Source organism: Bos taurus, chromosome 20 (assembly GCF_002263795.3).
Source record: "Bos taurus isolate L1 Dominette 01449 registration number 42190680 breed Hereford chromosome 20, ARS-UCD2.0, whole genome shotgun sequence".
Classification (NCBI taxonomy): Eukaryota; Metazoa; Chordata; class Mammalia; order Artiodactyla; family Bovidae; genus Bos; species Bos taurus.
In genome coordinates, this window is record NC_037347.1 from 2,842,829 (window position 1) to 2,864,366 (window position 21,538).

The 21,538-nt window shown below is 38.0% G+C and overlaps 1 protein-coding gene across 6 annotated transcripts in view; it reads left to right on the top strand.

The window, feature by feature from the left end:
- The window catches only part of RANBP17 (RAN binding protein 17), a 383,888-nt gene that overhangs the window by 77,244 nt on the left and 285,106 nt on the right, over nt 1-21,538 (top strand). For all 6 annotated transcript variants that reach the window (XR_009491905.1, XM_059878829.1, XM_059878830.1 and 3 more), the window contains one exon: nt 11,845-11,950. Coding sequence is in view for 5 of the 6 variants with exons in the window: in XM_059878829.1 (XP_059734812.1) it covers nt 11,845-11,950 (106 nt within the window). In the remaining variant the exon portion in view is untranslated. The remainder of the gene's footprint in view (nt 1-11,844; nt 11,951-21,538) is intronic.

Sequence of the window (21,538 nt, forward strand, 5' to 3'; positions counted from 1 at the left end):
AATACAGTATACTAACGCATATATATGGAATTTAGAAAGATGGTAAAAAAAAAAAAAACTTGAGATGAATAAATTCCTAGAAAAATAACCTAAAGTCAACTCAAGATTAAAAAAAAAAAGGAAAAACACCAGTAGTGGGAGAAGATATTTGGAACACATATACACACACTAACCCAGGCAAGGTTCACCATCTAGAAGAGTCTGGAAAAATCAATAAAGCAAGTAGTTCTTTAGGGAAATGAAAAACAGAAACAAACATGTTACTACTTATAAGAGAAATGGAAATTAAGGCACATGAGATACCATTTTACTTCCAGTAGATTGGCAAAAGTAAATCTTAAAGGAGAATGTCGATCAAAAATTCTTATATACTACTGGTAGGAGTATAAAGTATAGTCAGTTGGAAACAGAATGGAAATCAGTTTGGTGTTATCTTGGAAAGTAAACATTTGAATTCCTGCTGACCTGGAGCTTCTACTCTTAGGTATGTCTTTTAGAAAATCTCTTCTAAACAAGAGGACATGTTTGAGAATGTTCATAGCCTAAATGTTATTAAAGGCAAAAAATGTTAAAAGTTCAAATGCCCATCAACATGAAAATGGATAAACAGATCATAATATGCATAATACATAATACAGTAGAATATTATATAATAGTAAAAATGAATGTACTTTAAGTATACTTAAAAATTAATTTCAGATATATTTAGTGAAAAAAAAAGCAGTTTCAGAAAACTATATATATTAATAGTATGAGGTCTTCCCCTGGATTAAGAAATGGCAACCTGATCTAGTAATCTTGCCTGGAAATAGTCCATGGACGGAAGAGTCTGGTGGCTACGGTCTATGGGGGTGCAAAGAGTCAGATGCAACTGAGCACGCACATATATATTGTGTGAAACACTTAATAGAACCCCAAAAGAAGTGAGACTAAAAATATATTGGTAGGAATATATGTAATAGTGATAAAACAAAAAATGTCAAAATATTAAGCACCAAATTCAGATTCATGGTAACTTCTAGGGTACAAGGTAAGGGGACAAGCTAGGGGAGGGGTGTGGCGATAGACGCGACAGTATTGGTAAAGCTGTGGTTAAATTGGATAGGGAGTTCATTGGATTTGTTTTACTCTGTAGTCATCCACGTATATCTGAGGTTACCACAGTTAGTAATTCAACCAACCACAGAAAATACCCTCCCCCCTCCAAAAGACTTCGAGAATGTTCCAAAAAGCCAGATTTGAATTAGCCATGTGCCTAGTGGACTGCCGTCTATCGGGTCGCACGGAGTTGGATGCGACTGAAGTGACTTAGCAGCAGCAGCAGCAGCAACAACTATTCACCTAGCATTTATATTGTATTTACCACTGTTTACCTAGGTTTTACATTTTATTAGGTTTATAAGTAATCTGGAAATGATTTAAAGCCTATGAGTGTTATAGGTTATATGCAAACACTGTGTGTGCCATTTTATATAAGGGTATTGAGCATCTGTGACTTCCCTGGTGGCTCAGACGGTAAAGCGTCTGCCTACAATGCGGGAGACCCGGGTTCAATCCCTGGATCGGGAAGATTTCCTGGAGAAGGAAATGGCAGCCCACTCCAGTACCCTTGCCTGGAAAATCCGATGGACAGAGAAGCCTGGTAGGCTACAAACAGTCCATGGGGACGCGAAGAGTCAGACACGACTGAGTGACTTCACTTTCTTTCAGTTTCACTTGAAGATCTGTAGATTTTGTTATCCAGGGGGGTTCTAGAAATAATCCCTTTGGATACTGAGAGAGAAGACTATACTTCGTATACATTACATATATTCTTTTATAAGTATCATATTACGTTACAATGTAAAAAGATTCATTTGTAAAATCAGACTTGTTTTCCTACAAAAGGATATTGAATGGAAGTATAGCTGTTCTACGATACATTAATAAAATTAACTGAAATGTAATAATTTATTGGTATTAAGTAGATCTGTCTTTTGAGTAAAATAAGTCAGATGTGATTCTTGATAAATACAATTCAAAGTTTTTACAGTGTTAATAAAACATCATTTCAGAGTTTCTAATATACTGCCTGTTCCATAGAAAATGTTTAGTATTTGTATTTTCCTTCTATTTGAAAGGTTAGTGAGAAGTCTGTCTGCTCTTTAAAAATATCTGTAGTCTGCTCGAAAATAATCGTTTTATATTATGAAAAGTGCGTAATGCAGTTCTAGTTTGTACTGCTATATGTAGTAGTGTTCAATTTCTGTTGTATAAAGACTTCAGTTAGTGTTGAACAAAGAAAATTATATGCTCTTTTATGTGTGCTTTAATTTAGATGCTTAATGGCTTTTAATGTTACAAAATAAGTTTTTATTATATTATGATCTCATTTGTATAATATTGTCTTGCTCCTCCATATTTGTGGTGATATGGTCATGGTTTAGGAAAACAATAATCCCTAAGAAATAGGTCATTAACAGTAGTTAACGATTACTTGTGATCTATGGTAATGACTGATTTCTTTGGGATTATTGAGGTTATAAACCATAATTACAGATTATTACAGCAATAATTATTTTGTGAGAGGAAAAAATGTTCTGTTCTTGAACAGCTGTGGAAACAAGTGCCCTGAACATTTCAGAGTAAATACAAAAATGGAAAGCTATAATGGAAATATAATCTCAGATCAGATTTAAAAAAAAAATTATAGATATGAAACTTACCTATAGGATATTTAAATTTCTAAATACAGTTTAGATTTATAGTTTTACTTGGTTCTTTAAACTTTCTGGGTATAATTACATAACCAGTGTAAATTTTTAACATCTATTTAAAGACCATCCCTCTAAAAATTCTAGAGCTTTAGGGAAGGATTATGTGTATGAGAAATATCATTCCCCAGTCTGTGAAATGTGAAAATTTTATTTGATAGATTAATAAAAGTACCTTTATATTTCATTGTTCCTGTCTAACACTGATGCTAATTTATTAGTAGTTGTCTATTTTTAGGGTTAAAAATATCTGCTTTTCTGTCTTGTACAATAAAAAATCACTGCTAAAACATGGAAAGAATAACTGTACATTCTACTTTTCTGTATACAAACTTCCATTCAAAATTTACCATAATTTTAGAAAAGAATGTTCACACTTGATCATATGCTATCTTTGCATGCCATTTTTTGATATCAAGTCTTAATTTCAAGGTCACAGAATAAATGAAGAGTAAAAAGTTAAAATTTGATAAATTCATGTCCTATAATTAGTATTTATTATTAGACAATGATACTCATCGCATGAATATCACATGAGGAGAAGGGAATGATAGAAGATGAGATGGTTGGATGGTACCACCAATTCAATGGACATGAGTTTGAACAGACTCCAGGAGATAATGAAGGACAGAGAAGCCTGGCATGCTGCAGTCCATGGGGTATCAAAGAGTCAGAAATGACTGAGCGACTGAACAACAACAACACTTATCACACTGCATTGAAAAAAATCATTTTTTCATTTTTTTTCCCCTCTTACTAAATTCAGTCTGCTGGAGATAGGGTCTCTCTGTCCCTTTTCACCCTGCTTCATATTTATATTCCAGTGGGCAGAACATGACATAGAGCAGATACTCAGAAAATGAAGGAATGAAACAAGAAAGCAGATTGTTGCTTTGTTTTACCTAATCTTGGAATGTGCTCATTGGGCAACTCAAATTATTTGCTGTTCTGCATTTGGCCATGAATGATCCACAAGTATTAATTTGGGTAATTACAAATGTGTAAATTTTATCAAGAAGATGAATTTGCAAATAACCGGATAGACTAGATCATGGATCATACCTTGTATTGAATGTGTGTTGAAAAGTTGCTTTTATTTAAGCAATAGAAATGGAAATACAATTAACATTCATTTTTAATAATGACTCTACATTTTAATGTTTACTTAAATTGATAAATAAGCTGTTAACTTTTTTTTGCTTGCTTCCTGCTATAGTTTCTAGGTAATGATTTCTTAATTCGATGTGTATGCATGCTCAGTCATGTCTTAGTTCAATAACGCATATCTATTTAGTAAGTTATATATGCCAGGCACTGTTTCAGGCCCTGGATAAGGCAATGGCACCCCACTCCAATGCTCTTGCCTGGAAAATCCCATGGACGGAGGACCCTGGAAGGCTGCAGTCCATGGGATCGCTGAGGGTCGGACACGACTGAGTGACTTCACTTTCACTTTTCACTTTCATGCATTGGAGAAGAAAATGGCAACCCACTCCAGTGTTCTTGCCTGGAGAATCCCAGGGACGGGGGAGCCTGGTGGGCTGCCGTCCATTGGGTCGCACAGAGTCAGACACGACTGAAGTGACTTGGCAGCAGCAGCAGCCTGCAATAGACAACCAAACAGAAACCATGCAATTTATTTTCTACTGGAATAGACAGATAACAAAGCAAAATAAATAATAAAATATATTTTGTTAGAAAGTGGTAAGTGCTAAAATTTTTTAAAAATATTAAATCAGGAAAAGGGAATATGAAATGTCAGCAGATTATGTTCTGTAATTGGGTCACAGCTATGGCCGGCATCACCTAAATGACTCTTTATTCTAAAGTCTTCTGTCCTTGCTGGGATGTTTGATGAATGAGCTATAGTTGGGCATTTCTGTCTCCATGAAGTCTCTCTACATCGCTAGGCTTTTAATAGTATGACAGTCTCAGGGTATATGGTCTTATTACATGGTAAATGGCTTCCTCTCAGGGAAAATTCCCTGAGAGCCTGGAGGAAGCTGCCAATTCTCAAAAGACTAAGCCTAGTACTGGAATAAGTGTCAGTTCTGCAATATTCTTTTAGTTAAAGTCCAGCCCAGACTTACAAAGCATTAGCAAAATAGACCCACTTCTTAATGGCAATTGCATACATGGAGGGAAGGAATTGATGATGGGTATCTTGAAGTCATGGGCTTCCCAGGTGGTGCAGTAGTAAAGAATCTGCCTGCCAAGCAGGAGACCTGGATTTGATCCCTGGGTCTGGAAGATCCCCTGGAGGAAATGGCAACCCACTTCAGCATTCTTGCTTGGGAAATCCCATGGGCAGAGGAGCCTGGTGGGCTACAATCGATGTGGTCACATAAGATTTGGACATGACTGAGCAACTAAGCAGCACTAGCAGCATCTTGAAGGCATGCTATCATACTCCAGGTATTGCAGATTTATAGGATAGCTGTGTAAGGCCTGACTGAAAAGGTGACTCCTAAGTAAACTAGTCAACATGGTTGTGTCTTTTTCCAGTTATATTAAACTGTATGCGGATAGACAGAGAGTAGGTAGGGAATTGGATTTAAACAATTATGGTTTTGTAAGATGAAAATGTGGAGGAAGAGAAAAACTGACCTATGCAGAACAGATTATAATGACTGACAACAGAACTGAATATAGGTAAGCAGGTTAGAGAAGACATGAAGGGTATAAGAAAGTGAAAAAAATCCCAAAAAACTATTACAACTAATACAAGAGTAGCAGAGTTGCAGAATACAAGATCAGTGGGTTTATATATTAACAGTGAACAATCAAAATTAAGTGAAGCCTACTTAAAATAGCATTAAAAAGAATAAAATACTTTGGTAAAAACTTTGCAAAAGTGTTAAATCTTATACACTGTAAAATGTTATTAAAGTAAATCAAAGATCTAAATAAGTTGGAAGACATCCATGGTCATGGTTCATTCAGAAGATGGTATTGTTTAGAACCATCCCTCAAATTGACCTAGAGTCAATGTAATCTCTGTCAAAATCCCAGCTGGCTTTTTTGCAGGAATTGACAAGCTGATCTTTAAGTTGATGTGGAAATCCAGGAGACCCAGTATATCCAAAATAATTTTGGAAAAAAATAAATGAAGTTGAAAGACTCATACTTAGTTATTTCAAAATTTACTACAGAGCAGCAGTAATCAAGACAACGTGGTATTGGTGTAAAGGTAGACACTAGATCAATGATATATAATTGAGAGTTCAGGTAATAAATGCTCCAGTTTGTAATCAGGTGACTTTTGATTGGGATGAGAAGACAATTCAATAACAAAGGGATTGTCTTTTCAACAAATGATGCAGGGACAGCTGAATGTCCACATGCAAAAGAATGAAGTTGGACCCCTATGTCCCACAGTACAGAAATCGAAATGAATCATAGACCTAAATGTAAGAGTTAAGGCTATGAAACTCTTGGAAGAAAACGTAGAACTAAATCTTTATGACTTTGGATTGGGCAGTGGTTCTTTAGATTTGATATCAAAAGCTGAAATATCGAAATAAAAACTAGCAGTTTTGTACCACATGAAAATTAAACATTTCTGTGCTTCCAAGGACACCATCAAGAAAATGAAAACAACCCACAGAATGGGAGAACATGTTTGTTAATCACATATCTGACAAGGAACTTGTATCAAGAATATGTAAAGAACTCTTGCAACTCAATAAATAAAAAGATAAATAGCCCAATTTTAAAATGAGCAAAGAATTTAAATAGACATTTCTTCAAAGAAGACATAAAAAAGGCCAGTAAGCACATGGGAAAGGCTCAGCATTGTTGGTCATTAGGGGAAGGCACATCAGAATTACAAGATAACCACTTTATATACCCACTAGGAGAGATATGGGAGAAGGCATGGCACCCCACTCCAGTACTCTTGCCTGGAAAATCCCATGGATGGAGGAGCCTGGTAGGCTGCAGTCCATGGGGTCACTAAGAGTCAGACACGACTGAGCGACTTCACTTTCGCTTTTCACTTTCATGCATTGGAGAAGGAAATGGCAACCCACTCCAGTGTTCTTGCCTGGAGAATCCCAGGGACGGGGGAGCCTCCTGGGCTGCCGTCTCTGGGGTCGCACAGAGATGGACATGACTGACGCGACTTAGCAGCAGCAGCAGCAGCAGGAGAGATACAATAAAAAGATAGATAATACCAAGTATTGGCAAGGATTTGGAGAAGTTGGGCTTTCATACTTTGCTGGTGGGAATGTAAAATGATACAGTTGCTTTGGAAAGTAGTTTGGTAGTTCCTCAAAATGTTAAAATACAGGTTTCATATGATCCACCAATTCCAATTCTTGATATGAATCCCAACTCTTGATATGAAGAGAAATGAAAACATATCTACATTAAAAACTCTATGCAAATGTTCATAGAAGCATTATTTACAAAGCCAAAAATGTGAAAACAGCCCAGGTGTCTATCAACTTTTGAATGGATAAACAAAATATGATATACCCCAAAAATGGAATGTTATTTGAACATGAAAATGATTGAAATCCCAATACAGGAAGCCATAATATGGTTGATCCTTACACGTTATATTAAGTGAAAGAAGATAGTCACAAAGATCACACTGTATGAGTTCATCTGTATGAAATAGAATGGGAAAAATCTAAGGAGACATAAAGTAGATTAGTGGTTGCTTGGTTTCTTAGGGCTGCAGGGGTGCGGAGTGGTACAGAATAAGATTTCAAAAGGGATGGATAGGTTCTAAAGCTAGAATGTGGTGGTGATTGTATGACCCTGTGAATTCATTCAAAAACATGGAATCATATACTTTAAGTGGTATGTGAATTATATTTCAGTAAAGTTGTTTAGGTGTTCAAGTGATTGTAGTTTCCTAATAGAACAAAGGATTGTTGGGAGTTGGAAGATTCATCTTTGTAGATAATTAGAATTGTTACTAGTTACGATAAAAATAATGTTGATAAGAGTGACAATGGACCAGCAACTAACATATTCAAAAGATAAGAAGTAACTCAAAGTAGAGTAGATAGTTGCAATAAGAAAGATAATTTGGTACTATGGTGACACTCTATGGTACTAGGAATCAGCGAACTGAAATGGACTGGAATGGGTGAATTTAACTCAGATGACCATTATATCTACTACTACGGGCAGGAATCCCTCAGAAGAAATGGAGTAGCCATCATGGTCAACAAAAGAGTTCGAAATGCAGTTCTTGGATGCAGTCTCAAAAATGACAGAATGATCTCTGTTCGTTTCCAAGGCAAACCATTCAATATCACAGTAATCCAAGTCTATGCCCCAACCAGTAACGCTGAAGAAGCTGAAGTTGAACGGTTCTATGAAGACCTACAAGACCTTTTAGAACTAACACCCAAAAAAGATGTCCTTTTCATTATAGGGGACTGGAATGCAAAAGTAGGAGGTCAAGAAACACCTGGAATAACAGGCAAATTTGGCCTTGGAATACGGAATGAAGTAGGGCAAAGACTATTAGAGTTTTGACAAGAAAATGCACTGGTCATAGCAAACACCCTCTTCCAATAACACAAGAGAAGACTCTACACATGGACATCACCAGATGGTCAACACTGAAATCAGATTGATTATATTCTTTGCAGCCAAAGATGGAGAAGTTCTATACAGTCAGCAAAAACAAGACCAGGAGCTGACTGTGGCTCAGACCATGAACTCCTTATTGCCAAATTCAGACTTAAATTGAAAAAAGTAGGGAAAACCACTAGACCATTGGGGTATGACCTAAATCAAATCCCTTATGATTTTACAGTGGAAATGACAAGTAGATTTAAGGGCCTAGATCTGATAGAGTGCCTGATAAGCTATGGAATGAGGTTTGTGACATTGTACAGGAGACAGGATTCAAGACCATCCCCATGGAAAAGAAATGCAAAAAAGCAAAATGGCTGTCAGGGGAGGCCTTACAAATAGCTGTGAAAAGAAGAGAAGCGAAAAGCAAAGGAGAAAAGAAAAGGTATAGGCATCTGAATGCAGAGTTCCAAAGAATAGCAAGAAGAGTTAAGAAAGCCTTCTTTAGCGATCAATGCAAAGAAATAGAGGAAAACAATAGAACGAGAAAGACTAGAGATCTCTTCAAGAAAATCAGAGATACCAAAGGAACATTTCATGCAAAGATGGGCTCGATAAAGGACAGAAATGGTATGGACCTAACAGAAGCAGAAGATATTAAGAAGAGATGGCAAGAATACACAGAAGAACTGTACAAAAAAGATCTTCACGACCCAGATAATCATGAAGGTGTGATCACTGACCTAGAGCCAGACATCCTGGAATGTGAAGTCAAGTGGGCCTTAGAAAGCATCACTACGAACAAAGCTAGTGGAGGTGATAGAATTCCAGTTGAGCTATTCCAAATCCTGAAAGATGATGCTGTGAAAGTGCTGCACTCAATATACCAGGAAATTTGGAAAACTCAGCAGTGGCCTCAGGACTGGAAAAGGTCAGTTTTCATTCCAATCCCAAAGAAAGGCAATGCCAAAGAATGCTCAAACTACCGCACAATTGCACTCATCTCACACACTAGTAAAGTAATGCTCAAAATTCTCCAAGCCAGGCTTCAGCAATATGTGAATCATGAACTTCCTGATGTTCAAGCTGGTTTTAGAAAAGGCAGAGGAGCCAGAGATCAAATTGCCAACATCCGCTGGATCATGGAAAAAGCAAGAGAGTTCCAGAAAAACATCTATTTCTGCTTTATTGACTATGCCAAAGCGTTTTTGACTGTGTGGATCACAATAAACTGTGGAAAATTCTGAAAGAGATGGGAATACCAGACCGCCTGACCTGCCTCTTGAGAAACCTATATGCAGGTCAGGAAGCAACAGTTAGTACTGGACATGGAACAACAGACTGGTTCCAGATAGGAAAGGGAGTACGTCAAGGCTGTATATTGTCACCCTGCTTATTTAACTTCTATGCAGAGTACATCATGAGAAACTCTGGGCTGGAAGAAGCACAAGCTGGAATCAAGATTGCTGGGAGAAATATCAATAACCTCAGATATGCAGATGACACCATCCTTATGGCATAAAGTGAAGAGGAACTAAAAAGCCTCTTGATGAAGGTGAAAGTGGAGAGTGAAAAAGTTGGCTTAAAACTCAACATTCAGAAAACGAAGATCATGGCATCCGGTCCCATCACTTCATGGGAAATAGATGGGGAAACAGTGGAAACAGTGTCAGACTTTATTTTTCTGGGCTCCAAAATCACTGCGGATGGTGACTGCAGCCATGAAATTAAAAGACGTTTTCTCCTTGGAAGGAAAGTTATGACCAACCTGGATAGAATATTCAAAAGCAGAGACATTACTTTGCCAACAAAGGTTCATCTAGTCAAGGCTATGGTTTTTCCTGTGGTCATATATAGATGTGAGAGTTGGACTGTGAAGAAGGCTGTGTGACAAAGAATTGATGCTTTTGAACTGTGGTGTTGGAGAACTCGAGAGTCCCTTGGACTGCAAGGAGATCCAACCAGTCCATTTTAAAGGAGATCAGCCCTGGGATTTCTTTGGAAAGAATGATGCTAAAGCTGAAACTCCAGTACTTTGGCCACCTCATGCCAAGAGTTGACTCACTGGAAAAGACTCTGATGCTGGGAGGGATTGGGGGCAAGAGGAGAAGGGGACGACAGAGGATGAGATGGCTGGATGGCATCACTGACTTGATGGACGTGGGTCTGAGTGAACTCCGGGAGTTGGTGATGGACAGGGAGGCCTGGCGTGCTGTGATTCATGGGGTCGCAAAGAGTCAGACACGACTGAGCGACTGATCTAATCTGATCTGATCTGATGATGACACAAGATATAAGGCTGAGTCCTTTACAATGGAGAGGGAGAATGTTCTAAAGGTAAAAATGAGGAACATCAATCTAACAGCTGGATTTGAGGCCCAAGTTACCAGAGGTGCAAAAAAAATCAGCTGCCACTTGAGAGGGTCTACAGAAGTGAGGTCATCAAAGGAGAGCATTATGTTGTTAATAGGCTTTAATACTGTTCATAAAACACATCTCAACTGCATATTGGTACCTTGTCAGTTTCCTACATGGGCCTTTTTTCTGTTAACTTTTTTTGCCCACTAATTTTACGTTGCTTGAAGCTTGAGTTTGTTTTATAAATTACTTGATCAGGGTAGTGTTCTGTTTTTACATTGCTAATATAAAGGCTGCATACTTAGCCAATTATGATTTCATAGTTTTGTGATAGATTAAGAGTATATGGATACTTATCTTACCAGGTAAGATTTTTTTTTTAATTTCTTTTTGAAAAATAATTGATTTGTTGTTAATTGCTCATAAAGATTTCAAAAATCTTGGAGAATTTGAGACATAGATGAGTGACTCTAAAGATGTAATGTGTCTAAATAAGAATTACTCAATAAATACCTTCATTTCTAAAGTCAGTTTTGGCTACTCCAGAGATTTGTGAAAGCTGTAGGTGTTGCCATTTGTGCCACTCTTGTAAAGTTATTTAGTCCTTTGCTGCTACTCCTCATGAAGTTAATTTGGTCATTAAACAATGTAATTTGCATAGTAAAAATTTTGAATTTTTAAAATACAAAAGGAGTAAATTTATTACCATCTGTTATCTTCCAAGCCTGGGCAGTATTAAAAATTATGAGACTGGTACTATCATGGCATAGACTGTTCAAAAAAACCACTGGTCATTGGATTATAGTTACACTTACTAACAGCCCTTGATGTTGACTTTACATTTGGTGTTTTGTTATCAAATTTATGTTCATCAAGTCTTCATGGTAGATATTACTTTCTGCATTTTGCAAATGAAAATCCTAAAACTTAAAGAGGTAAGTAGTTTATGTAAAATCACGTCGCATATTGGTAGAGCTGGGATTCATATTTGTTTCAGGTTCTTAAATCTCATTTGAACTCTTCTACTGCCTTGATGAACTTGATGAAAACCAGCTCTTCACTCTGTGTTAGGAGCTAAGTTCACAGTTTATCACCAGTTTGGAAGAAATTTTGCTCATTTTAGAATATTCTGAAAAATAAGCTTTGTTTCTATCTAACCTTTGTTTCTTTCTAAACTCTTCTTTTTATGTATTAGGACGTCTTGCCTGGCTGGTATACTTAGTTGGAACAGTTGTTGGAGGAAGATTAACATATACCAGTACAGACGAACATGATGCTATGGATGGAGAATTATCCTGTCGGTAAGTAGTAGCCATATAATTTACAGAAGTTTCCTAAGTACTTAGAAATTTAGTTATTGAGCTAGTACTATGAGCTCAAGCATTTTGGACTTGGCCTTTTAGGGAACGTATTATTTTCCTTTCTGTTGATGAGAAAACCAGGGCTTAGAGCTTAAGTGATTTGTAGGAGTCATATCAATGATAAATAGTACAGTCAAATATATTCATATGAATAATATGAGTGAGCTGGTTTTCCATATATTGTACTTCATCTTTAATAATGTATTTCTTTTAGAATTGATGTACTTGTGTGTTTTTGGCTTGTTGCTGCATGGACTTGTTTCTAGTCACAGAAAAGGGGGCTACTCTTTAGTTGTGGTGGGTGGGTTCTCACGGTGGTGGCCCCTCTTGCCGCAGAGCACAGGCTCTGGGGTGCACACGCTTCAGTCATTGTGGCACGTGGCCAGTTGCAGCTCCTGGCTCTAGAGCACAGGCTCAATAGTTGTGGCACACAGACTTAGTTGGTCTGCAGCATGTAGGATCTTCCTGAATCAGGAATTGAACCTGTGTCTCCTGCATTGGCAAGCAGATTCTTTACCACTGAGCCACAGGGAAGCCCCAATATCTTTCTGTATAACAAAATAATATGTATTTTTCTGAACGCTTTATAAAATAGTTTCAAATAAAAAGTTACATATTAATTTGAAGATAACTACTGTCATTTGGTAAAGATCTTTGAGTCTTTTTAATTGATATTTGAAAGTTATATATACTACATGTGTATTTTTCAACTTTTTTTAACAAAAATTGTATTATACTTAAATATTGTAAACTAAAATGGGGATACTAGTACTGATAGTTAATAATAACCCAGGAGAAAGGAGTAGTGACCCCACAAGAGACTGACCCATGTTGCTGTGAGTGTCTAGGAGTCTCTAGCAGAGGCGTGGGCTGGCGGTGGCCTGCTATAGGGTCGGGGGTGCTGAGTGCAGGAGTACGTGCACGGGACATTTTGAAGGAGATCGCTGTTATCTTCATTCAGTTCAGTTCAGTTCAGTTGCTCAGTTGTGTTCAACTCTGCGACCCCATGGACTGTAGCGCACCAGGCTTCCCTATCCTTCACCAGCTCCCGGAGCTTGCTCAAACTCATGTCCATCTAGTCGGTGATGCTATCCAATCATCTCATCCTCTGTCGTCCCCTTCTCCTTCTTCCTGCAATCTTTTCCCAGCATCAGGGTCTTGTCCAGTGAGTCAGTTCTTTGCATCAGGTGGCCAAAGCATTGGAGTTTCAGCTTCAGATCAGTCCTTCCAGTGAATGTTCAGGACTGATTTCCTTTAGGATTGACTAGTTTGATCTCCTTGCAGTTCAAGGGACTTCATTACCTCCACCATAGTGTGGTCTCAGGTCAAACAAAAGGGAGGGAACAGAGCCCCACTCATGAAGAGAAATTTGGATTAAAGATTTACTGAGCATGGCCCCGCCCATTAGAACAAGACCCAGTTTCCCCCTCAGTCAGTCTCTCCCATCAGGAAGCTTCCATAAGCCTCTTACCATTATCCATCAGACGGCACACAATCACACGAACCTCTGTCCATAGTTCTTCAGGCACTCTAAAACCACAATCACAGGAAACTAATCAAATTGATCACAAGGACCACAGCCTTGTCTCACTCAGTGAAACTATGAGCCATGCCATATAGGACCACCCAAGACAGACGGGTCATGGTGGAGAGTTCTGATGAAATGTGGTCCACTAGACAAGGGAATGGGAAACCACTTCAGTATTCTTGCCTTGAGAACCCCATGAGGCAAAAAGATATGACACTCACTGAAAGGTAAACTCCCCAGGTTGGTAGGTGCCCAATATGCTACTGGATATTGAGTGGAGAAGTAACTCCAGAAAAAACAAACAGACAGAGCAAAAGTGAAAACAGTGCCCAGTTGTGGGTGTGACTGGTGATGGAAGTAAGCTCCGATACTCCGATACAAGAGCAAACTGCATAGGAACCTGGAATGTTAGGTCCTTGAATCAAGGTAAATTGGAAGTGGTCAAACAGGAGACAGCAAGAGTGAACATCGACATTTTAGGAAATCAGTGAACTAAAATGGACTGGAATGGGTGAATTTAATTCAGTTGATCATTATATCTACTACTATGGGCTAGAATCCCTTAGAAGAAATGGAGTAGCGCTCACAGTCAAGAGAGTCCGAAATGCAGTACTTGGTTGCAATCTCAAAAATGACAAAATGATCTCTGTTCATTTCCAAGTCAAATGATTCAGTATCAGAGTAATCCCAAGTCTGTGCCCCAACCAGTAATCCTAAAGAAGCTGAAATTATGGCCTGACCACACCATAGTATGGCTACTTGGGTTCCTGCAGACATGGCTTCATTTTCCACCTTTGCCCCAAATGTTTACTTCTTGCCTGATTGAGGAGGAGGGTCTCAAGGCCTCAGATTGGAGGCCATTGAGCTTTTAACCCTGCCTCACCATGGAGAGAGATGCTATGAAGTGGTGGGACTTCCCTGGTAGTCCAGTGGTTACCACTCCCTGCTTCCACTGCAGGGGGCACGGTTTCTATCCCTGGTCAAGGAACTAAGATCTCACATGCTATAGGGCCAAAAAAGAAGTGGGGCCCCTGGGCCAAGGGACTCTTAATGTCGTTCAGAGATACTTGTCTCTTGTAGATCCAGCCTTAATGTTTTTCTGACATCCTAGTGATAGCAGACCCTGCGCAAAGTGGATATCAGAGTTAATACTGTGAGGAGACAAAATAATGAGAATAGTTTTACCAAAGATAATGAAACACTGCATAATGTCTGCATTTTACCATTGATTTGACTGCACCCTTAGAAAACTGAATGTAACAAAAACCCAGGACATTTTTTGGAAATTGTATGCCCTCTAGCAACTGTGTGAATTTTTATACAAGCACTGTTTAATGAGTTATATAAAATGTTATAAAAAAAAAAGAAGCTGAAATTAAATGGTTCTATGAAAATCTACGAGACCTTCTAGAATTAACAACCAAAGAAAATGTTCTATTCATCATAGAGGACAGAAGTGCAAAAGTAGGAAGTCAAGAGATACCTGGAGTAACAGGCAGATTTGGCCTAAGAGTACTAAATTAAGCAGGGCAAAGTCTAACAAGAGTTTTGCCAAGAGAACGCACTAGTCATAGCAAACACCCTCTTCCAACAACACAAGAGATGACTCTACATATGGACATCACCAGATGGTCAATACTGAAATCAGATTGATTATATTCTTTGTAGCCAAAGATGGAGAAGCTGTATACAGTTAGCAAAAACAAGACCGGGAGCTGACTGTGGCTCAGATCATGAACTCCTTATTGCCAAATTCAGACTTAAATTGAAGAAAGTAGGGAAACTAGACCATTCAGTTATGACCTAAATCAAATCCCTTATGACTGTACAGTGAAAGTGAGAAATAGATTTAAGGGACTAGATCTGATAGAGTGCCTGATGAACTATGGATGGAGGTTCGTGACATTGTACAGAAGACAGGGATCAAGACCATCCCCAAGAAAAAGAAATGCAAAAAGGCAAAATGGTTGTCTGAGGAGGCCTTACAAATAGCTGAGAAAAGAAGAGAAGCTAAAGGCAAAGGAGAAAAGGAAAGATACACCCATTTGAATGCCGAGTTGCAAAGAATAGCAAGGAGAGATAAGAAAGTCTTCCTCAGTGATCAGTGCAAAGAAATAGAGGAAAACAACAGAATGGGAAAGACTAGAGATCTCTTCAAGAAAATTAAGAGATACCAAGGGAACATTTCACGCAAAGATGGGCTCAATAAAGGACAGAAACGATATGCACCTAACAGAAGCAGAAGATATTAAGAAGAGGTGGCAAGAATACACAGAACTATACAAAAATGATCTTCATGACCAAGATAACCACGATGGTGTGATCGCTCACCTTGAGCCAGATATCCTGGATTGTGAAGTCAAGTGGGCCTTAGGAAGCATCACTAAGAAGAAAGCTAGTGGAGGTAATGGAATTCCAGCTGAGCTATTTCAAATCCTAAAAGATGATGCTGTGAAAGTACTGCACAATATACCAGGAAATCTGGAAAACACGGCAGTGGCCACAGGACTGGAAAAGGTCAGTTTTCATTCCAATCCCAAAGAAAGCCAATGCCAAAGAATGCTCAAACTACCACACAATTGCACCCATCTCACATGCTAGCAAAGTAATGCTCAAAGATTGAAGGCAGAAGAAGAGGACGAGAGGATGAGATGGTTGGATGGCATCACCGACTCGATGGACGTGAATTTGAGCAGACTCTGGGAGTTGGTGATGGACAGGGAAGCCTGGTGTGCTACGGTCTGTGGGGTAGCAAAGAGTCAGACACTGAACTGAACTGAGTACTAATGATAGTATCTAATTCATTTTGGGCCATTGGAAGGATTAAATGAGTTAATAATTTTAAAGTGCTTAGGACAATACATGGGAAATAGTAAGCACTGTATTACCAAAAGAAACTCCAGAACAATTATTTTTTTAAAAATCAAACATTATATTATGAACATTTTACCTGGACGTTAAATAAAAAATGAAGAAGAAATTGTTAGTTGCTCAATATTCAAGCTATACTGTAATTTAAGTATCTTTGCTTTGGGAATTTTAGGTTGTTTCTCAGTTTTTCCTTATTACAAAGGTGAATATTCTTTTAGCTGTATCTTTACATAGATCAAGATAATTTTATTGGAGTCATATCCTAAAAGCTGAGTAGCTGGTTGAATAGTATATATATGGCACTTTAAAGGCTCAGCACACATCACCACAGGGCCTTCTGGAAAAGTACCAGTTTCTCCTCTGAACCCAAAGGCTATGAGAAGTTATGGTTTTTTTCTGCAGTTGAACACTAGGTAGTAGGATTATTATCTTTTCCAACTAATGTCTCATTTTTATTTGTATTTCCTTGTTTAGAAGTGGTATCAAACATTATTTTCCATTCCTTTTCTTGTCATTTCTATTTTTCTTTGTGCTTTTTTATTATATGTAGATTGTATCATTTGGTTTTCTTTTATGATTCTTTCCTAGTTTATTCATAATTATTCAATATATATCAGTATATATCAAAGATTGTAATATTTTGCTATTCATTTTGAATATGTCTTCTGTATATATTTTAATGTCTTAGAAATTTCTTTTTTACTGGCTTTAAAATATTTATATTCCTGGAGAAGGCAGTGGCTACCCACTCCAGTATTCTTACCTAGAGAATCCATGGACAGAGGAGAGAGAGCCTGGTGGGATATAGTCCATCGGATCGCAAAGAGTTGGACACGACTGAGCGACTAAGTACACAAAATATTTATATATTCAAATGTGGATTTTTTTCTTTCATATTTTTAAAACATTAATTCATTAATTTGGCTGTGTCAGGTCTTAGTTGTGGCATAAGGGACTTTTAGTTGCATCATGCGAACTCTTAGTTGTAGCATGTGGGGTCTAAGTTCCCTGACCAGGGATCAAACCCAGACCCTGTATTGGAAGCATGGAATCTTGGCCACTGGGCCACTGAAGAAGTCCCTATCATATAGTTTTAATGCTCATATTTAGGAAGGTTATTCCATGCCTGGATAATAAAAATATTCACCTACATTTTTTCCTGGTTCTTTTACAATTTCAGCTTTTTATATTTAATTTTTAATATATTCAACATATATTTTATTTTATATGCTTTTTTGAATGTTTCCAAGGTATTAACTAGTCAATGTCAACTCCACTCTCTACCAATTTAAAATGCCACTTAAATGTTACTCAGAATTCTTATGTCCCTTTCTAGGTGTTTCATTCTTTTCCACTGACCTTCAGTTCAGTTCAGTTCGGTCGCTCAGTCATGTCCGACTCTTTGTTACCCCATGAACTGCAGCACGCCAGGCCTCCCAGTCTATCACCAACTCCCGGAGTTCACTCAGACTCACGTCCATCTAGTCGGTGATGCCATCCAGCCATCTCATCCTCTGTCATCCCCTTCTCCTCCTGCCCCCAATCCCTCCCAGCATCAGGGTCTTTTCCAATGAGTCAACTCTTCGCATGAGGTGGCCAAAGTACTGGAGTTTCAGCTTTAGCATCATTCCTTCCAAAGAAATCCCAGGTCTGATCTTTAAAATGGACTGGTTGGATCTCCTTGCAGTCCAAGGGACTCTCAAGAGTCTTCTCCAACACCACAATTCAAAAGCATCAATTCTTTGGCACTCAGCTTTCTTCACAGTCCAACTCTCACATCCATACATGACCACTGGAAAAACCATAGCCTTGACTAGATGGACCTTTGTTGGCAAAGTAATGTCTCTGCTTTTGAACATGCTATCTAGGTTGGTCATAACTTTCCTTCCAAGGAGTAAGCAACTTTTAATTTCATGGCTGCAGTCACCATCTGCAGTGATTTTGGAGCCCCCAAAAATAAAGTCACTTTTATGAAACACTGACACTGTTTCCACTGTTTCCCCATCTATTTGCCATGACGTGAAGGGACCAGATGCCATGATCTTCGTTTTTTGAATGTTGAGTTTTAAGCCAGCTTTTTCACTCTCCTCTTTCTCCTTCATCAAGAGGCTCTTTAGCTCCTCTTCACTTTCTGCCATAGGGTGGTGTCATCTGCATAGTATATCATTATTACCCTACTGAAGTCTTTAATGTGATATTCTCTCTCATTATTATTTATTATATATTCTTAAGTTTTTAATACCTTTGTTGCCACTTTAAATAGAAATTTCTCATTTCATACCATTTATAACCTTTAAGCTATCTCATTTGAAACTATCTCAATTTGAATCTGAATAGAAAGTAAGTTTTTCCTAAGATTCATTATTTCCAATATGAAACCACTTTAAAATATGAATAGGGACATTCTCAAAATGATTTGTTTAATTTTAAACCAAGTGAATAATTTGCTTCTGTACCATCTTTTAGTGTATACACAACATATTTAGTAAAGTGGGAATTAAGTATAATTTTGGCATAATTATTTTGATTATTTTTTAAAGTTTGCATCATCAAACAGAAAGTTACCTAGTGGTACTATTTCCCTAACTATATATATATAACAGGAAATAAAAGTGGTGTGTATTTGCCAAGTATAAATTTTTAATTTTTTTCTTTAGGCAGCAAACATATTTATTTAGCTTTAAATAAGATTTGTTTTGTGTTTAGTGTATATTCTCTAGAAAACAAAGCCTTAGGTGAAGTTTTATCAGCTAATGTTTTGGGGGGAATGGGGAAAAGGCTACATTTTCAGGGAAGAAAGAAGGAAGGAAAAGTGAGTGAGAAAATGAGAGAAAACAAATAGAATTAATACTCATTTTTCACAGATTCCATTTTTGCAGATTTGTGTATTTGCTAAAATTTGTTTGTTAACCACCAATCAATACTCATGGCAGTGACTGCAGCCATGAAATTAAAAGGCGCTTGCTCATTGGAAGGAAGGCTATGACAAACCTGGACAGTGTATTAAAAAGCTGAGACGTCAGTTTGCTGACAAAGATCCATATAGTCAAAGCTGTGGTTTTTCTAGTAGTCATGTATGGATATGAGAGTTGGACCATAAAGAAAGATGAGCACCGAAAAATTGGTGCTTTCGAATGTGGTGCTGGAGAAGACTCTTGAGAGTCCCTTGGACAGCAAGAACATCAAACCAGTCCATCCTAAAGGAAATCAACTCTGGATGTTCATTGAGAGGACTCCAGTACTTTGGCCAACTGATGCAAAGAGCCAACTCTTCTCACTGGAAAAGACCCTGATGCTGGTAATAGCTTACAGTAAACGGTGTCAGATTTGTAATCTCCAAAGAAGAAGATTTAGCTTTGGGACCAGGGACCAGGCTTGGTCACTCAAGAGCTTTCGTGTAGCAGAGTTTTATTAAAGTATGAAAGGGACAGTGGAAACTTCTGACATAGACATCAGAGGGGGGACGTGGACTAGCCCCCTTGCTAGTCTAAGCAAGGGAGCTATATAATTTTTCAATTGATTATTACAGTAAACCAAAAGAATGTCTCAAGGTTGTAAAGGTCTTATCAGACCCATTCCCACAATATACATTTTAAGATAATATAAGTAGTCAGAAGGTTCCCAAGAAGGAGAATCGTGTCCTCAAGCAGGATACATTGTTGTTATATAATCCTTAGTACAGAGTTTACTAAATTGGAAGTGGTCAGACAAGAAATAGCAAGAGTGAACGTTGACATTCTAGGAATCAGCAAACTAAAATGGACTGGAATGGGTGAATTTAACTCAGATGACCATTATATCTACTACTACGGGCAGGAATCCCTCAGAAGAAATGGAGTAGCCATCATGGTCAACAAAAGAGTTCGAAATGCAGTACTTGGATGCAATCTCAAAAACGACAGAATGATCTCTGTTCGTTTCCAAGGCAAACCATTCAATATCACAGTAATCCAAGTCTGTGCCCCAACCAGTAACGCTGAAGAAGCTGAAGTTGAACGGTTCTATGAAGACCTACAAGACCTTTTAGAAATAACACCCAAAAAAGATGTCCTTTTCATTATAGGGGCCTGGAATGCAAAAGTAGGAAGTCAAGAAACACCTGGAGTAACAGGCAAATTTGGCCTTGGAATACGGAATGAAGCAGGGCAAAGACTAATAGAGTTTTGCCAAGAAAATGCACTGGTCATAGCAAACACCCTCTTCCAACAACACAAGAGAAGACTCTACACATGGACATCACCAGATGGTCAACACTGAAATCAAACTGATTATATTCTTTGCAGCCAAAGATGGAGAAGTTCTATACAGTCAACAAAAACAAGACCAGGAGCTGACTGGCTCAGATCATGAACTCCTTATTGCCAAATTCAGACTGAAATTGAAGAAAGTAGGGAAAACCACTAGACCATTCAGGTATGACCTAAATCAAATCCCTTATGATTATACAGTGGAAGTGAGATTTAAGGGACTAGATCTGATAGATAGAGTACCTGATGAACTATGGACTGAGGTTCGTGACATTGTACAGGAGACAGGGATCAAGACCATCCCCAAGAAAAAGAAATGCAAAAAAGCAAAATGGCTGTCAGGGGAGGCCTTACAAATAGCTGTGAAAAGAAGAGAAGTGAAAAGCAAAGGAGAAAAGGAAAGATATAAGCATCTGAATGCAGAGTTCCAAAGAATAGCAAGAAGAGATAAGAAAGCCTTCCTCAGAGATCAATGCAAAGAAAGAGAGGAAAACAACAGAATGGGAAAGACTAGAGATCTCTTCAAGAAAATTAGAGATACCAAGGGACCATTTCATGCAAAGATGGGCTCAATAAAGGACAGAAATGGTATGGACCTAACAGAAGCAGAAGATATCAAGAAGAGGTGGCAAGAATACACAGAAGAACTCTACAAAAAAGATCTTCACGACCCAGATAATCACAATGGTGTGATCACTGACCTAGAGCCAGACATCCTTGAATGTGAAGTCAAGTGGGCCTTAGAAAGCACAGGGTAAACTGTATGGTGACAGATGGTCACTAGAGTTATTGTGGTGATCACTTTTTAATGTATATAACCATTAAATTATAACATTGTGCATCTGAAACTTATATAGTGTATACCAATTATACTACAATAAA